Raw genomic sequence first — 19,766 nt, 5'->3', positions numbered from 1 at the left:
AAGCTCGGGTGGCAACTGCAGTGGTGGAGGTGTGCAGGTGGGTAGACCTGCTGGGAGAGCTACACGTCACAGCCCAGAAATTGTGCGAGGGCACCGGGAGATGAATCGGGGGAGTGAGACCCCAAATTGAAAAGCACCACAGTTTGGTCAATGGGAATTGGTTTTTAGAACCCATAGTGTAAGAGGGCCAATGGTTTGGCAGGAGAAAGACCCCGGGTAATGTAAAGTTGTTAAAGTCATTTAGGAAATAGTTAGGATTGATGAACCTGTCGCACCATACGCAGCCACTTACCTGTGGTGATGATGATGACTCCACACCTGTGTTTTCTTTGTTTTGTGTTGCAGGAAGTAAGGATTGCTGTTGGATTTGTGAGACGCATCACGACGTGGATGAGACATTGGGGTGATTCCATCTCTCCCTCCTTAGGAGGGACTGATGATGAATTGGTAATGGCGAATTTTGATGTTCAGTTGGAGATGGCAAATTTTGATGAGAGTTGAAAATGGCAAATTTGATTGGTTAGGAGGGAGAGAAGACGAATTTGGTTTATGGGAGGAACGGGGAAGACAGTAGGGACGTTTGTTGATTTGTAAAATAGATGTTTATGGGTAGTGTTGTGTTTTGTGGATACAGTAAGGGGTAAGGGACGGGCCATGTAGGTTACCTGGTGGGGGGGGGGGGGGGGCGTACGGTAGGAACGTACCTGTCTCACCTGGTTCCCATGTGCCCCCAGTGTGCATCATCTTGTATTGCGTGCACTTTTGCGCCCTTACCACCTTACTCACTTGTCTTCTTCTTTTGTCTCCCACCTCCGAGGATCTGGCTTTGGGGCAGAGAGAGAGGAGAGAGAGGTGCTGGCTCCGCAGTTGTGGGCCTGTACTTTCGCTGCTTGCTGCCTGGATCGATACACCATATGGACCGCAATGTTTGTGGCCACCCACAATGGACCGCAGTTCTTTTGCGGCCAAGCACCACCCGTGGATGGACCTATGGGTCAACGTGGCACCTATGCCATACAGGTGAACCACTAATAGTTGGCCCCCTGACGGCCACAATAAAGAAATGGACGCGGTTGGCGCCTTTCTTTATTTTTGAAAGAAGCCAGAAGGCCAAGTGCACCACACGAAGGCAAGACCAGCGGCAGAACATCGGCCGGCTGCGACACCACCGGTGATTTATAAACACTTTATTGGTGCACCGGATGGTGCTGATTGTACATGATGGGGTGGTGCTTTTGGTGCTTGGAAGGGGTGCTCTGCACATTATTAAAGGCCGTAAGGCCACAGAGCACTCGTGGGTTGGTGTATCGATGCTGGCATGCGTGCTCTCTCTATGCATAACATCTGCATGTGTTCCTCCAAAAACAGGTCCTGGATCGTCGTGTAAATATCAGCGTAGTCTTGTATAAATAATGCTCCCTACCGGCTGTATGTTTAGTTTGAGAATTCTTTCCGCGATTCGGTTATCCTGTGGGTGTGTTTCTGTGAGGAGAAGGGTGCAACGTCACAGGGGGACATATTTACTCATTTGTGAATATCTGTAAAACTGTCACACTCAGGGTAGAGTTAATAGTAGAGGGAACTACATCTGAGTGCCACACTAAAATAGGTAAAAATTTATCGGGTCGGGACGCCCCGAGGGTAGAGAAGGGTGCAATGTTGCGGATATGGGATTTGGCCTCCATATCCGCTTGTAAATATTCCCCTATTTCCCCAATACTCCCCAACTATCCCCAATCCCCCATTCCCTAGTCCCATTGTCTGTAAACAACACTCTGTAGAACCGACCTTCCCCTTTTTCCCCCATTAAATGTCGTGCCCAGGTCCACCGCATCTCACGTAGACAACTTTCGGACAACTTGCTAGTTATTCTTAGTCTATGTCAGTTAAGGACTCGTTTCCATTAATTCTGACTCTTCGTTGCACCAGAATGTGATTGTATGGCACCAGTAGTGAGTTTAGGACCTCCCCATACCTCCTCCCATCTTCCTCATGAAACCACAACAACCACAACTACAACAACAACTACAACAACAGCGCGCGGGGAGTGTGCGTGCTCACTCCGGCTCGGTTAGCCGCCATTGCCCATGTGCTCCAGGTTACCTCCAGGTTACGGGGTTACCACGAAGGGGCTGGCTGTCAGCCCCTCGTCAAGGGCGGAGCCCGGTAACCCCCCCGCACCCAATAAGAAGCAACGGGCCGATTCCATCTGGGGCGGAGCTAACGAGCCGAGGGCGTGTCACTCCCCGCCGGATATACGCAGCGACTTACCGGACGTGACGTGAGATGCGCCTGAACTACGGAGAGAAAAGGACGCCACCTCCAGCGCGACGATACCTCCCCGCATCTTTGGACCGGACCGGGTCGATTCTGCCCCTGAGCCAAGGTGCACCTGGAGCCTCGACTACCTGCCCTTCCTTGCCATCAATCCCTGTGTGAGTCAGTTTTGTCCTGTTTATCTGTGGTCTGTCGGGGCTACTATAAGACCGTAATTAAGTGCCTACCTTCCTATGCTGTCTCTCTCGTCCTTGTAATCTAACGTTCCAAAATATTATAACCTCCTCCGGAGGTCTTGAGAACTGTACCCCTGGTGTCGTGTCATTTTAACCCAGCCGTTGTGTCCTTTCCTCAATTGATTTAGCGTAGCGCGACTCGGCCAACGTTCGAGTATAATCGGGTAAACTGTGCAGACGCGGTCATACCAAACCGCTCGGTAAACCAACATCCACAACCGCGTCTGTAACAATATATATATATATACACACACACACACACACATACATATACATTCGTGACCAAAAATATTGGCACCCTAGTACTTTTTTCAAATAACACAATTTTCTCTAAAAATAAGTTGTAGGAAATATAAATTGTAAGAAATGTTTTGAAATAAGTTGTAAGAAATAAATTGTAAGAAATTGACAAAAGTATTTTGTCTCCACAATTCTTTATTTCACTGTCAATATTACAGAACTTTTGTTTTTGATTCAGAACTTAATTTACCCTTTTAAATCAGAAAATTAAAACCAAAATTGCATTGACAAAATTATTGACGCCCTCGACTTAATATTTGGTTTGGTCTTTGGACAAAATAACTGCAGTCAAGCACTTCCCGTAGCCATGAATGAGCTTCCTCCACCTCTACTGGCAGTTTGTCCCACTCTTCTTGTGCAAACTGTTCCAGTTCTCCCAGATTTGAAGGGTGCCTTCTCCCAACTGCTGTTTTCAGATCTCCCCACAGGTGTTCAATGGGATTTAGATCTGGACTCATTGCTGGCCACTTCAGAACAGTCCAGCGTTTTGTCTTCAACCATTCCTGGGTGCTTTTTGAAGTGTGTTTGGGGTCATTGTCCTGCTGCAAGACCCACGACCTTTGACGGAGATCCAGTTTTCTGACACTTGGTTGAACATTGCGCTCCAAAATGTCTTGGTAATCTCCTGATTTCCTGATGCCATGCACACATTCAAGGCACCCAGTGGCAGGGGCAGCAGAGCAACCCCAAAACATCACTGAACCTAATCCATGTTTGACTGTAGGGAAGATGTTCCTTTCTTTGAAGGCTTCATTTTGTTTTTTGCAAACGTAGAGATGATGTGCTTTACCAAAAAGCTCTAATTTGGTCTCATCTGTCCAAAGAACATTCTCCCAGAGGATTTTGGCTTGTTCAGGTGTGTTAACTCCAGTCGGGCTTTCTTATGTCTCGCTCTCAGCAGTGGGGTCCTCCTAAGTCTCCTACCATAGAACCCCCTTTCATTGAGTTGGTGACGGATGGTGCGAGTTGAAACTGTCCTACCTTGTGTCTGAAGGTCAGCGTGAATCTGTTTGGCAGTTGATTAAGGTGTTTTCTCCACCATTCAAAACAATCCTTCACTGCAATCTTCGATCAAGCTTTCTTTTGCTGCCACGTCCAGGGAGGTTGGCTACATCGTGCCAGGGGCCTTATACTTCCTGATGACATTGCGTATGGTGGACACAGGAACATCAAGGTCTCTGGAGGTGGACTTGTATCTTTGAGATTGTCCATGTTTGGCTACAATCTTGTCTGACCTCCTCAGACAATTCTCTGGATTTCTTTCTTTTCTCCATGCTCACTGCGGTACACACAGTGACACTAAACAGCAGAATGCCTCCTTTTCTCCATTTAAACTGGTTGAATGAGTGATTTTTATATTGCAGGCACCTGCAACTTACCACAGGTGAGTTCAATTCCAAAGTAAAGGAGAATCACCTACTTGAAATCTCATTATTTCTAACAACTTCTAAAAGGTGCCAATAATATTGTCCGGGCCATTTTAGGATTTCTGTGTGGAATAAGCTAAGATTTCGTAAGTATTTCAGCTTTTTTGTTTTGTTCCACTGTAAACCAAAGAAATACAAATGTGGAAACAAAAATATTTTTTAATTTTAACAATTTTCTGGAAGAAATGGTGCATTATTTGAAAGAAGTGCAAGGGTGCCAATATTTTAGGCCATGACGGTTAATACACACATATACACACACACACACACACACACACACACACACACACACACACACACACACACACACACACACACACACACACACACACACACACACACACACACACACACACACACACACACACACACACACACATATACACATACAAATATGCACCTTTTTTTTGTCTTTTTTGTATACAAGATCGAGGCTCGTGTAAGAGCTAATATTAATGACAAAAAAACAAACAGACACAAAAGACAAAAAAAAAAAGGGAGCGGAAGACAAGATGGGGAGAGAGGGGGAAGCACACAAGTACAACATTTGAGAGCAGGGACATCAGGAGATCTGTGGGAGGGGGAGGGCTTGGGGGGAGGATGCGTGGGGTGTGGCGTGGGAGAGGTATAAAACACATGGACACTGCTAGGACTTCCAGGAAAGAAGTCGGTATTTCAGAGAAGTGTATCTGGGGTGAATTAATGGGGGTAGAAAAGATCAAGGTTTTGGATGGGGGAAGATAAGAGATGGTGGTGAACAGCTGTTTTAAAGGAGGGAGGAGTGGGATTGAAGAGAGTGAGGGAGTTTGTTCCAGAGGTGGGAGAAAACAGGAATAAAAGAGTGAAGGTGAGCAGAGAGTCTTGATTTTGGCAGTTTCACCAGAAGAGGGTTGCTGGCAGATCTTGTGCGACGTGTAGGAATATTTGGGGGACAGAGCACAAAGAGAGCTGGGGGGGGGGGGGGGCTTGTCCAGAGAGGAGTCGGTAGAAGACAGAAAGACCACCAATGTGCCTGCGGTGAGTGAGATATACACACATACAGTATATACATATACAGTCACGTGAAAAAGTAAGTACACCCCATGTAAAGTTTTGACTTTTTCAACATATTTCAACATACAGCTATTTGATCTTCATTTCAACAATATTGATAGATAAAGGTGATATAATATAACAAATATCATGAAACATTTACATTTTGTTGTCCATTGTATAATTTAAATAAACATAAATGCAAATTTCGCATGTGAAAAAAGTAAGTACACCCCCACATTTATCACTACTTCAAATACCTAAAATTAGAATCAGGTGCACCAGCTCGGGTGCAAATGATTAGAACATCGATGGAGAGGATCTTGGAGGAACCTGTCTTATTTAAACCTTGGACATTTAGTTTGGTTTGGTTTGCTCATTGTTGTTGAAGTGTGCGGCGTCACCATGCCTATATCAAAAGAGCTCTCTGGGGCCTTCAGAAAGAAGGTTATAGATGCCGACGAGTCTGGGAAGGGATTTAAAAAGATCTCCAAACAATTTGAAATCAATCATTCGACTGTCCGGAAGATCATCTACAAGTGGAGAAGACTCCAAACAACTGCCAACTTGTTCAGGCCAGGCCGCCCCAGCAAGTTCAGCCCGAGAGCAGACCCCAAGATGCTGAAAGAAGTCTCTAAGAACCCCAGAATGTCATCACGGGACCTACAGGTAGATCTTGCCACTGTTGATGTCAAAGTGCACGAGTCTACCATTAGAAAGAGGCTGCACAAATTAGATCTACATGGGAGGTGTGCCAGGAGGAAACCTTTGCTGTCCAGAAAGAACATCAGGGTAAGACTAAAGTTTGCCAATGAACACCTAGGCAAAGACCAGCACTTCTGGAACAATGTGCTCTGGACAGATGAGTCAAAGGTGGAGCTATTTGGCCACAGTACCAGAAGACATGTTTGGCGAAAACCAAAGACAGCATTTGACCACAAGAACCTGATACCAACTGTAAAGCATGGTGGTGGAAATATTATGGTTTGGGGCAGCTTTGCTGCATCAGGGCCGGGGCAGCTTTGCTGCATCAGGGCCTGGGCAGCTCACCATCATAGAATCCACTCTGAATTCTTCATTGTACCAGAGGGTGCTTGAGGATAATGTGAGGCCATCTGTCGGAAAGTTGAAGCTCAACCGAAGGTGGACCTTGCGACATGACAATGACCCTAAACATACCAGTAAATCCACCAAGGAATGGCTGAAAAGAAAGAAATGGAGGGTTCTGGAATGGCCAAGTCAAAGCCCGGATCTAAATACCATCGAGATGTTGTGGGGGGATTTGAAACGAGCTGTGCATGCAAGAAACCCCTCAAACATCGCACAGCTGAAAGAATTCTGCATGGAGTGGGCAAAAATTTCTCCCAATCGATCTCAGAGACTGGTAGACAGTAATAAGAAACGCCTACTTGAGGTTGTTTCTGCCAAAGGGGGCAATACCTATTAGAGCCAAAGGTGTACTTACTTTTTCCACATGCGATATTTGCATTTATGTTTATTTAAATTATACAATGGACTACAAAATGTAAATGTTCCATGATATTTGTTATATTATATCACCTTTATCTATCAATATTGTTGAAATGAAGATCAAATAGCTGTATGTTGAAATATGTTGAAAAAGTCAAAACCTTACATGGGGTGTACTTACCTTTTCATGTGAATGTAGATACACACACACACACACACACACACACACACACACACACACACACACACACACACACACACACACACACACACACACACACACACACACACAAGAATGGCATTCGGTGGAGCGGAAACCTTTGCCAGTCTGAACAGTTTATGTTTTGTATCCCACTGTTAGGCCGGATCTACATCCGGACATGAACCAAAATGTAATCGGCTTGTTATTGTCACCTAACCAACTCATCCACCTAGTTTTGTCATAATCCGCCCATAACTTTTTGAAATATCGTGTTAGAAATCGTTTTTGGCCCTGTCTCTCAATGGTGAAGATTCACTTACAAAATCCTCATATGTGGATCCTGATTTTCACCAAAATTCAATCAATTCGCCCTTGGCAGACACCCAAACTGTCCATCAAGTTTCATCCGAATCTGTATAACTTTTTGAGATATCCTCCTCACAAACAGACAGACAAACAGAGGTGCAAACATAACCTTCGTTCACCCTTGGTGGCGGAGGTAACAAACAATCAGCTTTCTCTGAGAGGTCAGAGATAAGAGGTTAATAAGAGGTTAATAAGAGGATAATAAGAGGGTAACAAGAGGGTAATAAGAGGGTAATAAGAGGGTAACAAGAGGGTGCATTTAGCCAGATTGTCTCTGGGCCTCTTATTTCCACCACAATCCACGTAGTTCACTGTATTCACTATGATGCTGAAGCACGTATTTTAGCATCATGCGGCCTTTCCATGGTTGTCCTGTCTCATGGCATACCTCCCAGGAGGGTATGATGCAGATTGTATCTGTGTATGTAGCCTACGTACTATACATCACAATAATTGTAAACAATGCATACATGTATCCTATTGCTATATGACTTTTGTATGAGGGAGAAATGGATCATTTAGACCAAGGTGGCAGCTGTGGTTTCCACCCCCCCGTGGCATACATCTGCCAATCTTGGCTTAACCCTTGCCCACCCTCCACATCTGTCACCACACCACCCTGCGCATACACACCGACGTACCGCAAAAGCTTGTAGGGCCACGGGCTCACTGCATTGCTGGAGCTCACATTTAGAATTTACCTGACTGATGTGCACTACACCTTCTTTCTGTTCCCTTTTCTCAGGGTGGTTTGTGTTGGTGGGGACGGCACAGCCGGCGTGGCTCTCCAGGTGCTGTTGTGTCCAGAACAAGGAGAGGCGTGGACAGGTGCCTTGGACTCTCCGTCGGCTGCTCGGCTCCTGCTTGGCATCATTCCGGCCGGTTTGGTTCCAAATGCATCAACACTACCTGGCCTTTTGTTCCGTTATGTCAAGGAAAGGTCATTTTCACATTGTTGTCCTGCACCTTGGCACAAGAGAGGACAAGAGGGCATTGGAGTGTGTGTTGGTGTATATAATAGAGCATGGAGAGGGAGTGCATAATACCTTTTAACATTCAAATTGATACCTACATGAAGGGTTCAGGAGGTAGAGGTTTGTGTGTTTGTGTGTGTGTGTGTGTGTGTGTGTGTGTGTGTGTGTGTGTGTGTGTGTGTGTGTGTGTGTGTGTACCTTGGCACGTTGTTCTACATCCAAGTTCTATGAAGGTTCTGACTGTTCCTGGATATTCATTGTTGTGGATATTCTCGTCTTGACAGCGGATGGTAAATACTTTTAACTCGTGAAAACTCCAAAAGTTCGAGTATGGATGAGGTGTCTTTGTCCTCCACTGAAAATCCCATATATATTGTTTGGGAAACAATTTGATACAAGTGCACAATGACAACTAGAACGACACCAGGTAGAGCGCATACCTCCGCCAGACTGAACGGTTTACGTTTTGTATCCACTGATAGGCCGGATCTGCATCCGTACTTTAACCATTTTTTAATCAGCTTCTTCTTGTCACCGACCCAACTCATCCACCAAGTTTTGCCGTAATCCGTCCACAACGTTTTGCGATATCGTGCTACATATCGTTTTTTGGCCCCGTCTCCCAATGACGAAGAATCACTTTAAAAATTGGAACTTTGTCATATCGGTAACGGGTTCTGGATCTGGACAAAAATCTAATCCAATCTGTCATTGACACACACCCAACCTGTCCACCAAATTTCGTCCGAATCTGTCCACAACTTTTTGAGATATTGTACTATGTATCGGTTTTACCCGATCTCCCAATGGTGAAGAATCACTAAAAATATTAAATAATTCTCATATCCGAATTCATATTCAGATCTTCACCAAAACCGAATAAATTATTCCTTGTCAGACACCCAACCTGTCCACCAAATTTCGTCCGAATCTGTCCACAACTTTTTGAGATATTGTACTATGTATCGGTTTTACCCGATCTCCCAATGGTGAAGAATCACTAAAAATATTAAATAATTCTCATATCCGAATTCATATTCAGATCTTCACCAAAACCGAATAAATTCTTCCTTGTCAGACACCCAACCTGTCCACCAAATTTCGTCCGAATCTGTCCACAACTTTTTGAGATATCGTGCTATGTATCGGTTTTAGCCCGATCTCCCAATGGTGATGAATCACTAAAAATATTAAATAATTCTCGTATCCGAATCCATATTCAGATCTTCACCAAAATCGAATAAATTCTTCCTTGTCAGACACCCAACCTGTCCACCAAATTTCGTCCGAATCTGTTCACAACGTTTTGAGATATTGTACTATGTATCGGTTTTAGTCCGATCTCCCAATGGTGAAGAATCACTAAAAAATATTAAATAATTCTCGTATCCGAATCCATATTCAGATCTTCACCAAAATCGAATAGATTAGTCCTCATCAGACACCCAACGGGTCCACCAGGTTTCGTCCAAATCCGTCCACAACGTTTTGAGATATCCTGCTAAGTATCGTTTTTGGCCCGATCTCCCAATGGTGAAGAATCACTAAAAATATTAAATAATTCTCATATCCGAATTCATATTCAGATCTTCACCAAAACCGAATAAATTCTTCCTTGTCAGACACCCAACCTGTCCACCAAATTTCGTCCGAATCCGTCCACAACTTTTCGAGATATTGTACTATGTATCGGTTTTACCCGATCTCCCAATGGTGAAGAATCACTAAAAATATTAAATAATTCTCGTATCCGAATTCATATTCAGATCTTCACCAAAACCGAATAAATTATTCCTTGTCAGACACCCAACCTGTCCACCAAATTTCGTCCGAAGCTGTCCACAACTTTTTGAGATATTGTACTATGTATCGGTTTTACGCGATCTCCCAATGGTGAAGAATCACTAAAAATATTAAATAATTCTCATATCCGAATTCATATTCAGATCTTCACCAAAACCGAATAAATTCTTCCTTGTCAGACACCCAACCTGTCCACCAAATTTCGTCCGAATCTGTCCACAACGTTTTGAGATATCCTGCTAAGTATCGTTTTTGGCCCGATCTCCCAATGGTGAAGAATCACTAAAAATATTAAATAATTCTCGTATCTGAATCCATATTCAGATCTTCACCAAAATCGAATAAATTCCTCCTCGTCAGACACCCAACCTGTCCACCAAATTTCGTCCGAATCCGTCCACAACTTTTCGAGATATTGTACTATGTATCGGTTTTAGCCCGATCTCCCAATGGTGAAGAATCACTAAAAATATTAAATAATTCTCGTATCCGAATTCATATTCAGATCTTCACCAAAATCGAATAAATTCTTCCTTGTCAGATACCCAACCTGTCCACCAAATTTCGTCCAAATCCGTCCACAACTTTTTGAAAGATCTTGTTCACAGTCAAAGAAACAGACAGACAGGGGTGAGAACATAACCTCCATCCACTTTCCGTGGCGGAGGTAAAGAGGAGACGAACATGATCCATTCATTCACTCAGTACAAGGTTCGAAAAAGAGCTGGAAGATGGAGAACGAGAGGTCAACACACTTAACGCTGTTGCAAAGAAAAACAGGTAGACAAGGGCACAAAATTGTTAAACAGGTAGATAAGAACATGAGCAGCCCATCATGTCCTTTAATCCAAACATCCACCAGTATCTTCCGGAAATGGAGAAAGATTGGTTCTGGTGTCCATTTTGATGGCAGGATTTGAGAGGACAATGTTTGTCCCATGGGGACAAGATGTCAGCTCTCGTTTTCAAATCGTTAAAATAGGATAAGGAAAGGATTTATCACCGGTCCATATGCCACGTGAGTAGATGCCAATTTAAAAAAAGCATTGCACAGTGTACATGTGTCATTAAGGCTTTCCATCCTTTGACGATTCATATTCCATCTCGGCCAACCTGGGATGCAGACAGTCGATGTCATGATAGGACACGTGGCTGTCTCTGTGATGGAGCTCATCTCCCTCCCCTCATGGCTTTTTTTTAACGACTCTTTCAGCTCTATATAGGCCCGAGCGACCAAGCCCACGGGTGTAAATTAGAAGCCCACCGCCACTCCCCAGATAGCCGTAAGATGGGCAGCTCCGTACGGCGCGGGCACGATGCCAGGCACACCCCATGCTACCCCAGCTGGCAGAAACCCGCAAAAACCTCCCGGTAACAGAGACCCTGCTCTGGTTTTAAATGTCTCGAGGCACCAGCATTTCACCTCGGCTCCAATCCCACGGCCATGGGTGGCTCCGATCCCAGGGCCATGGGTGGCTCCAATCCCAGGCCCATGGGTGGCTCCAATCCCAGGCCCATGGGTGGCTCCAATCCCACGGCCATGGGTGGCTCCAATCCCACGGCCATGGGTGGCTCCAATCCCAGGGCCATGGGTGGCTCCAATCCCAGGCCCATGGGTGGCTCCAATCCCACGGCCATGGGTGGCTCCAATCCCACGGCCATGGGTGGCACCGGTCCAAGCCAAGAAAAAATCTCCACCGTGGACCAGTTGGTGAAGCTGCAGTTATCGGTGACCGTGCTGGCAGGAAATGCACATCCTTTTGATGCCAGTTCTGGATTGTTTATTTTTGCCTGTCCGCCATTATTGGGAAGCACACTGAATTTGGATAAACGATTTGGACGGAGCCATAGTGACGGTGGGCAACCTGGCAGATGAGCAGGAAAGAGACAATTAGCAGCATCTTTCTGTGAGCCGGGGATGGTGCTGCCTGCGGACGGGAGCACGGAGCATGAGAGGCCTAGGAAAGCTCAACATTGCGTGTGTGTGCTTGCGTACGGTGGGGGTGAGGGGAGGGGTGAGGGTGAGGTTTGGGCATCAAGGAAGTCCCATGGCACTTCGCAAGCTCCATCCGATATGCTGGTGCACAAACTTGCCATCACATCGGCGCGCCTCGCACTCAAATGGCAGGCATTAACATACTTATGAATATTCATGCAGCTTAGTTAATTAACTTAATTGTTTTCTGCCAGGCTGCTGCAGCCGAGTCCCAAATTCCAAGGACGTTCTGGGTGGGCAGAGAGAATACCAGGCAGCGGGGCTGCGCTGTGCCAGGCACATGCCAGGTGTAGCCAAAGCCCTACTTGCACAGTGTGTGTGTTCATCAACGGTGTGCGTTTCTCCAAAGTGTTCGTGTGTTATGGATTTTTGATGTCTATTTTTTACGGTGCGAGTTCGTCATGGCTGCACTTTCATCATGGTGTGCGCTCACCTACAGTGCTGGTTTATAAGTCCGTGTATTCATCACGTGCATTTGTTCAGCGTGTTCGACTTCTTTCCGGATCGTTTACCTGCGATGTGTTGTCGGGCATAGTACAGCGTGTCCATATGACCTGCCTCGCTCGCCCTATAACACAGCACTTTCCCCTGGTTCTTGAGTGGAGTTATTGGAGTCGGTGCGCAGCCAAAGACTTCCAGTCTCAAAGTCCGAGGTCCTGGTTGAGGCAGCTGTGACGTGTGCTTGTTCTTCATGTTGTGCTCATTTTCCTACCGCTCCATTCATTTCCTTTGCCCACATCTGCCACTGCAACCACACTAACAATGACTGGATAGTCAGCTGAACTCTTTCGCTGCTTTTGTGTTTGAATCGTGTGTGTGTGTGTGTTTGTGTAGCATGTGTCTTGGGTGTAAGGTGTATCAGACTCAGATATGTAAAGATTAGGGCGTAGAGGGGCGTCCGCTCTAGGTCTGGGAAGTCGGTCCCGGTGGTTCAATCCCTGGCCGAGTCATACAAAATACTTCAAAAATAGTACGTGCTGCTTCCTTCTTGACGCTCAGCATTTGAAAGGATACCGCATGGGCAAGCAATGCTGGGAAGGCAATGGCAAACCACCCAGGATTACCCTTTCCAAGAAACTGATTAGGCAGCTCTGTAAAGAGCATGGGATATCAAATTATAAAAATTAATATTTACAATAATTTGTTGGGTCATCCGATCAAGACTCCCCCTTCCCCCAAGCCCTCTCCCTCCCACAGATCTCCTGATGTCCCTGCTCTCAAATGTTGTACTTGTGTGCTTCCCCCTCTCTCCCCATCTTGTCTCCCACACCCTTTATTTCGTCTTATGTGTCCGTTTGTTTTTTTGTCATTAATGTTAGCTCTTACACGAGCCTCGATGTTGTATACAAAAAAAAAAAAGATCGGGTTATTTTAACTTTTCAAAACATCGATCTGGCAGGTAGGTAGGGTTCAACGTCTACACTGCCGAGCGGACATGCGCAGTTCAAACTCCACCCCTCTCCCGGGTGAGATAGTGACGCGCCATCGCCAAGCCAACGTGAGATGAGAGGCGGGCATATGTCATGTGACGTATGACGCGAGGTATTGCTGATGGTGCTGGCATTTTATGCTTTTATATCAAGTTGATTAAGAATTGAAAGTTTTTATTTTGAAGTTTACCATCAGCTGTTGAGGACATTGGCTCAGGGGTTTGGAACAAACAGATGTGTTTGTATATGTATGTCCAGTTCACATGGACAATGGACATGTATACATATGTATGGATAAATACACTACCAGTCAAAAGTTTTAGAACACCTCAATTTTTCCAGTTGTTATTGAAATTTACGCAGTTCTTTTTACGCAGTTGCAATTACGCAATTTACGCAGTTGAAATTTACGCAGAAATTTATGCAATTTACACAGTAAATTTATGCAATTTACGCAGAATAACCTGAAATGGTACAAAGGTAAGCAGTAAACTGCTCGAGGTTAAAAAAAAGTTTAGGTTAGCAAAAACGGTAAAATAATGTAAATTGCACAGTTATATTGTAAAAAAAAAAAAGGCCTTCTTCAGGGAACAAGTAATGGGTTAACAACTTACAGCTGTTCTGCAGCAATGTAAGTAAATTAAGCCTTGATAGTTGATGCAAACAATTCCAGAACTTCCAGAAAGCTGGAAAAGTACAATCAAGACTTCACAAAAAAGCCGTCGCGAAAAACCAAATTATTCAATCCAGGTTGCTGATTCTTGAATTGTGACGTGTTATGTGATTTTTTCCATCATCATAATTTGTTAGGCAAACAAAAAGATGGAGCTGCTGTGATGAACTGCGTTTGCTTCCCAATATTGCTAGAGCAGAAGGCTATGACGTGATGTCATAACAGGGCGATGAGAGTGCATCTCAAGAACCACTGCGGTCGATGAGCAAACGGATGAAAATGAAACCATGATGTGCCATAATCCTGACAGTGTAATCTCTTGCCAGGTTCCAACAATGTGCAGGCCACCACCTTGAACGGAACAAATCACGCCCGCAGTGCTGCGCTGCACATAATCTTGGGTGAGTTGAAGTTTGGTCATGAGCCATACACACAAAGATCACATGATGGCTCATTTTACACTACCTGCCCCTGAAATGCTCATGTTAAGTAGTACCGCGACTAATAAAGTCCTGATTTGAGTGTCTTTCCTCCAGGAGAAAGTGGAAGCAAGTTGATGTGATAAGGATCAAAATGAAAAATTTAAAGCACATCCTTGATTTATGAAAGCTTTGAAGTTTTCCTATAGTACAAGGCCTTTCTCTGTATGAAAACCCAATGGAGACGTTCTTTAAAGACTGTTGCGGCTTATTAGCCCGTCCATCGTGCAGAGGGAGATGGGGTTTCCCAATCATGCATGCGCGCGTCCGTCTGTCCAGGCCATAACCTTTTTACCATTTGAGCTTTTCTCATCAAATTATCAACAAACCTTTGTCATGAGAACATGGAGAACAAAAAAAAACAAAAAAAACAACAAAACTTTAAAACGGCTGTTCACCACCATCTCCTATCTTCCCCCATCCAAAACCTTGATCTCTTCTACGCCCGTTAATTCACACCCAGTACCACTTTTTTTGAAATACCGACTTCTTTCTTTCCTGGAAGTTCTAGCAGTGTCCATGTGTTTTATACCTCTCCCACCCTCACCCACCTTCCCATGCTTCCTCCCCCCCAAGTCCTCTCCCTCCCACAGATCTCCCGATGTCCCTGTTCTCTGCTGTTGTACATGTGTGCTTCCCTCTCTCTCCTCATCTCGTCTCCCACTCTCTTTATTATATGTTTTGTGTGTCCGTTTGTTTTTTCGGCAGTCTTGTGTTCTGTGATTGATGCTACACGTGCGTCGATCTTGTATACTAAAAAAAAAAAAACACCAAGAAGTAAAATTTACAATTTGTTTAGCTGTTGTTTTCGTAAAGTTTCGCTCTATTTCGGACACGGATAGGCTTTGCGTTTTGAGATGATTTGGAGTTGGTGTTAAAATAACAATTCAAAAAACAATTTTGATTGTAGGAATAATGAAGTCCTCCCAGAGAAAAATAAATAAATACACATAAAAAAATCGTGGGATCACCAAACAAGACTCGAAGGCGTAACAGTTTGAGCGTCTGTTCTGAGTCTGGGAGGTTTGGACCCGACCCTAGTCGAGTCTTACTTTAACCTCTACTTTACAAATGGAACCAAACTTTTAAAATGTCACGTGCTGCTTCTTTGCTTGACGCTCCACATTTAAAGAGAGTATAACATAGACGAGCAACCATGGCACAGGCCTGATGGGCCCTGCTTTGATCTCCTCCTACTTTGAAGTTCCTTTTAAGAGAACTTGCGTTAATACTTCGGTCGAGGGCACAAACACATGGACTGAAACTTTGTCAACGGTTTCTACCAAGAAGAGTGCTCTGTGTTGGTGGCCCATCCAGGTCAGTGGAATCTATCATCATGGCAATCCTTAAACCCATTCGCATTTCGACCTCAAATGCATCAACTCCTTGAGGCGCACGGTGACAGGGTGGTGTTGCTGGCCATTTGTCACAAGTGTTCTCTAAAAAAAAACGGACATTATTATTGACTGCAACAACAACAACAAGTGGAACATGTCTTTCAATCCTGACAAATCTCAATCTCTTACGATGTCTCTGAAAAGACCGACTGGACAACCCTCTCATCTACTTTCTCAACAATCCTCTCCAAGAAATTCTGTCGCTCAAGATTTTGGGTCTCACTATCTGCCATGATCTTTCCTGGGAAAACCACATTTCCAAGCTGGCCTCCAAAGCCAGTCGCCGACTGAGCATCCTCCGTCGTGCGAAGTCCTTCCTTGGCACACCTGAGCTCCTCACCACATACAAGGCTTTCATCCGCAGCTCAATGGAATACTGCTCTCCCCTCTGGGCTGGCGCTCCTGCCTCACACCTAGCTCGGCTTCACGCTGTTGAAACCAAAGTGTTCAGAATCATTGGAATCTCCCACGATGAAGCTAACTCGAAGGGCCTCTCACTCACTCACCGCAAGCAGGTTGGTGGTCTTTCCGTCTTCTACCGACTCCTCTCTGGCCTTACCCCCCAGCTCTCTCTGGGCTCTGTCCCGCAAATATTCCTACAGGTCGCACAAGATCTGCCTGCAACCCTCTTATGGTTAAACTGCCAAAATCAAGACCCTCTGCTCACCTTCACTCCTTCATTCCTCTTTTCTCCCGCCTCTGGAACAAACTCCCTCACTCTCTTCAATCCCACTCCACCCTCCAGGTCTTTCAAACAGCTGTTCACCACCATCTCTTATCTTCCCCCATCCAAAACCTTGATATTTTGTACCCCCGCTAATTTCACCCCAAATCCACTTTTTTGAAATACCAACTTCTGTCCTGGAAGTCCGTGGTGTCCTTGTGTTTTATACTTCTCCCACCCCCCCACCCCCCTTCCCACGCCTCCTCCCCCCAAGCCCTCTCCTTCCCACACATCTGCCTGCTCTCAAATGTTGTGTTTGTGTGCTTCCCCTTCTCTCCCCATCTTGTCTTCCGCTCCCTCTTTTTATATATTTTGTTTGTCTGGTTGATTTGTTTGTGAAATAAATGTTAGCTCTTTCACGAGCCTCGATTTAGTATACAAAAAAAACAAAAAAACTCTTCTCACACATGCAACATACACCTTTCCCTTCAGCTTCAACGACACTCCCCTCCTCATCAGCACGCCACTCAGTTCCCGAAACTTCTTCCATGCACATCTCACTCCAGCAACCGTTGCCGAGTCTGATCCACCTTCTCCATTCAGAATGTCTCCGAGGTAGCAAAATGTTTTCCTTGGTACATTATTATTGACTGCCATGTCGGCAAAAGGTCCCGATTTGTTGTTTTGCCTCAAGAACGTGAAACATTTAGGGAATAAAAATTATTTCTGAACCCAATGCCCTGCCAAGAACCGGTTCCTTGGCAGTGTGACTATAAACGGCTGCAATGAACACTTCTCGTGTGCTCTCAAAAATGAACCGCTCCGTAACGAAACACTACTTGGACGTGGTTTATTGCAACAACGTGCCTCAGGAATTGGAGATTCTGGGAATTTTTGGGCTTGCATTCGGACCTTTCACTGAACGCATCTTCCACTCTCTTCTTGATGCACTTCTTAAGACCAATGTTATCATACAAGTTTCCTTCCAAGGATCTTAAACGCTGGAGGAGGCAAATTAGGCCCAGCAAGCCTGTGCAATGGTTGCCAATATATGGTTGTTTGCCCATGCTCTATTGTTAAAAAAAATTCTGAGCATCAAGGAAAGAAGCAACAAGTACCATTTAATTATTTGGTATGACTCAGCCAGGAGTTGAACTGCTGACCTCCCATACTGCAAGCAAACACTCTAATCATTACGTCACGGAATGTTGATACAATTTGTATCGGTATTCAGCAATCCAAATGTTTAAAAACAAGTGTTGGAATCCAAGTGTTGTGCCTGGTGTTGGCTCAGCGGTTAGGGTGCCGGCTTGGGATCCTAGGATCCTGGGTTCGAATCCCGGTCGATCACTAAATTAACGCCAGGGGGTTCGACTCAGCCTGTCATCCTTCCGAAGTCGGCAAATTGAGTACCAGTTCACTGGTAATTCCCTGTGTGTCGCAAGAGGTGACTAACAGGGTTGATGGCAGGAAGGGCATCCGGCCATAAAACCGCTCCAAAAAGGGGACCAAGGTGCCCCCAAAAAGGCCAACCCCTGCTCTGCGGGGAAAAATGACCTCTAAAGGTGGTTCTTTCTTTCTTTTCTATTCAGCAATCCAAGGTTTGAGTTGTACAAACGATTATAACAACAATTGTATGTTTGTAAATAGTACATGGAATGTGAGGATATTTGGCTACAAGAGGCCATTTTGCAAACTTCATGCAAACCCTGATGTCCACAACCCAACACTCGGACATACTGCAAGGAATTTCAATTATACGGCTAACCTTGAACATGCATTTTTCCTACGGCACTGGCTCACAATGGCCTACGCTTTTCGAAAGATACCGTGTAGTGGGATCTTTATCATGCAAAAGCTAGATTCAGACAGGGCAGCTGGCTTTACATCTCCATCATAGGAATGGCATTTACCAAAATGCAACACCCTCTGCTGGCATACGATCAGAATGGCAATTCCAGTAAACGCCAATCTTGTCACATACCAAACAAGGCAGTTAAATAAAAAACAAGGTCTAACAGCTCCGATATGTTGCCCGTCCCATGATTTTGTGGATTATATTTGCATTAAAACAAATACACACATATACAGTATATACACACACACACACACACACACACACACACACACACACACACACACACACACACACACACACACACACACACACACACACACACACACACACACAAAGGTAGTATGTATGTGTATATACATACATATATACTAGCCGAAATATACTATATATATATATACACAAAGAATTAAGTTAAGCACCCCCCCCGTTTTTTTACAACCTCGCACATTACAAGTTTGTTGTCGTCAAAACAGTGTAATATACCCATGTTATTGCTATATTTTCTGGAGAAGTGATATTATGGTCACATAAAAACATAACAATCATGCCGTTTTCAATATTTTATTCTGAATAATTTAAGGTGAAATTTTTTGGGAATTTTAGGCATATTTTCACCTCAATTTAAGTATGGAGCTATAGGTCCATCACGGACAGTGTGGATGACGTTTATGTTTTCTAACGTACAGTCATTGTTCTGAGAAGACCTCTAGCGATCTTTGCGTCAATAACGTGTGTAGGACCCACGTGATCGGATCACTGACTCAACCCTACGTCTCATAGACCCTGTAAGCCGTCGTATGCGTTGCTGTGGCAGGTTGTTCCATTCCCGATGTAATGCACGTTCCAATTCATCCAGATTGGCTATTGGAGGGACCATCTTCGCAATTTGTCGTCCCAACATGTCCCGAACGTGCATTACATCGGGAATGGAACAACTTGGACGGCTTACAGGGTCTATGAGACGTAGGGTTGAGTCAGTGATCCGATCACGTGGGTCCTACACACGTTATTGACGCAAAGATCGCTAGAGGTCTTCTCAGAACAATGACTGTACGTTAGAAAACATAAACGTCATCCACACTGTCCGTGATGGACCTATAGCTCCATACTTAAATTGAGGTGAAAATATGCCTAAAATTCCCAAAAATTTTCACCTTAAATTATTCAGAATAAAATATTGAA

At 44.7% G+C, this 19,766-nt stretch overlaps 1 protein-coding gene across 2 annotated transcripts in view; it reads left to right on the top strand.

Annotated features, from left to right (window-relative positions):
• CERKL (CERK like autophagy regulator) overlaps positions 1-19,766 on the top strand; it is a 164,917-nt gene that overhangs the window by 73,994 nt on the left and 71,157 nt on the right. For both annotated transcript variants that reach the window (XR_013623770.1, XM_078779625.1), the window contains 2 exons: positions 8,056-8,192; positions 14,513-14,587. Coding sequence is in view for 1 of the 2 variants with exons in the window: in XM_078779625.1 (XP_078635751.1) it covers positions 8,056-8,192; positions 14,513-14,587 (212 nt within the window). In the remaining variant the exon portion in view is untranslated. The remainder of the gene's footprint in view (positions 1-8,055; positions 8,193-14,512; positions 14,588-19,766) is intronic.

This window comes from Myxine glutinosa, chromosome 6 (genome assembly GCF_964187855.1).
Source record: "Myxine glutinosa chromosome 6, kmMyxGlut1.1, whole genome shotgun sequence".
Lineage (NCBI taxonomy): Eukaryota > Metazoa > Chordata > Myxini > Myxiniformes > Myxinidae > Myxine > Myxine glutinosa.
The sequence above is the reverse complement of the archived record's forward strand: the minus strand, read 5'-3'. Positions and strand labels throughout refer to the sequence as shown.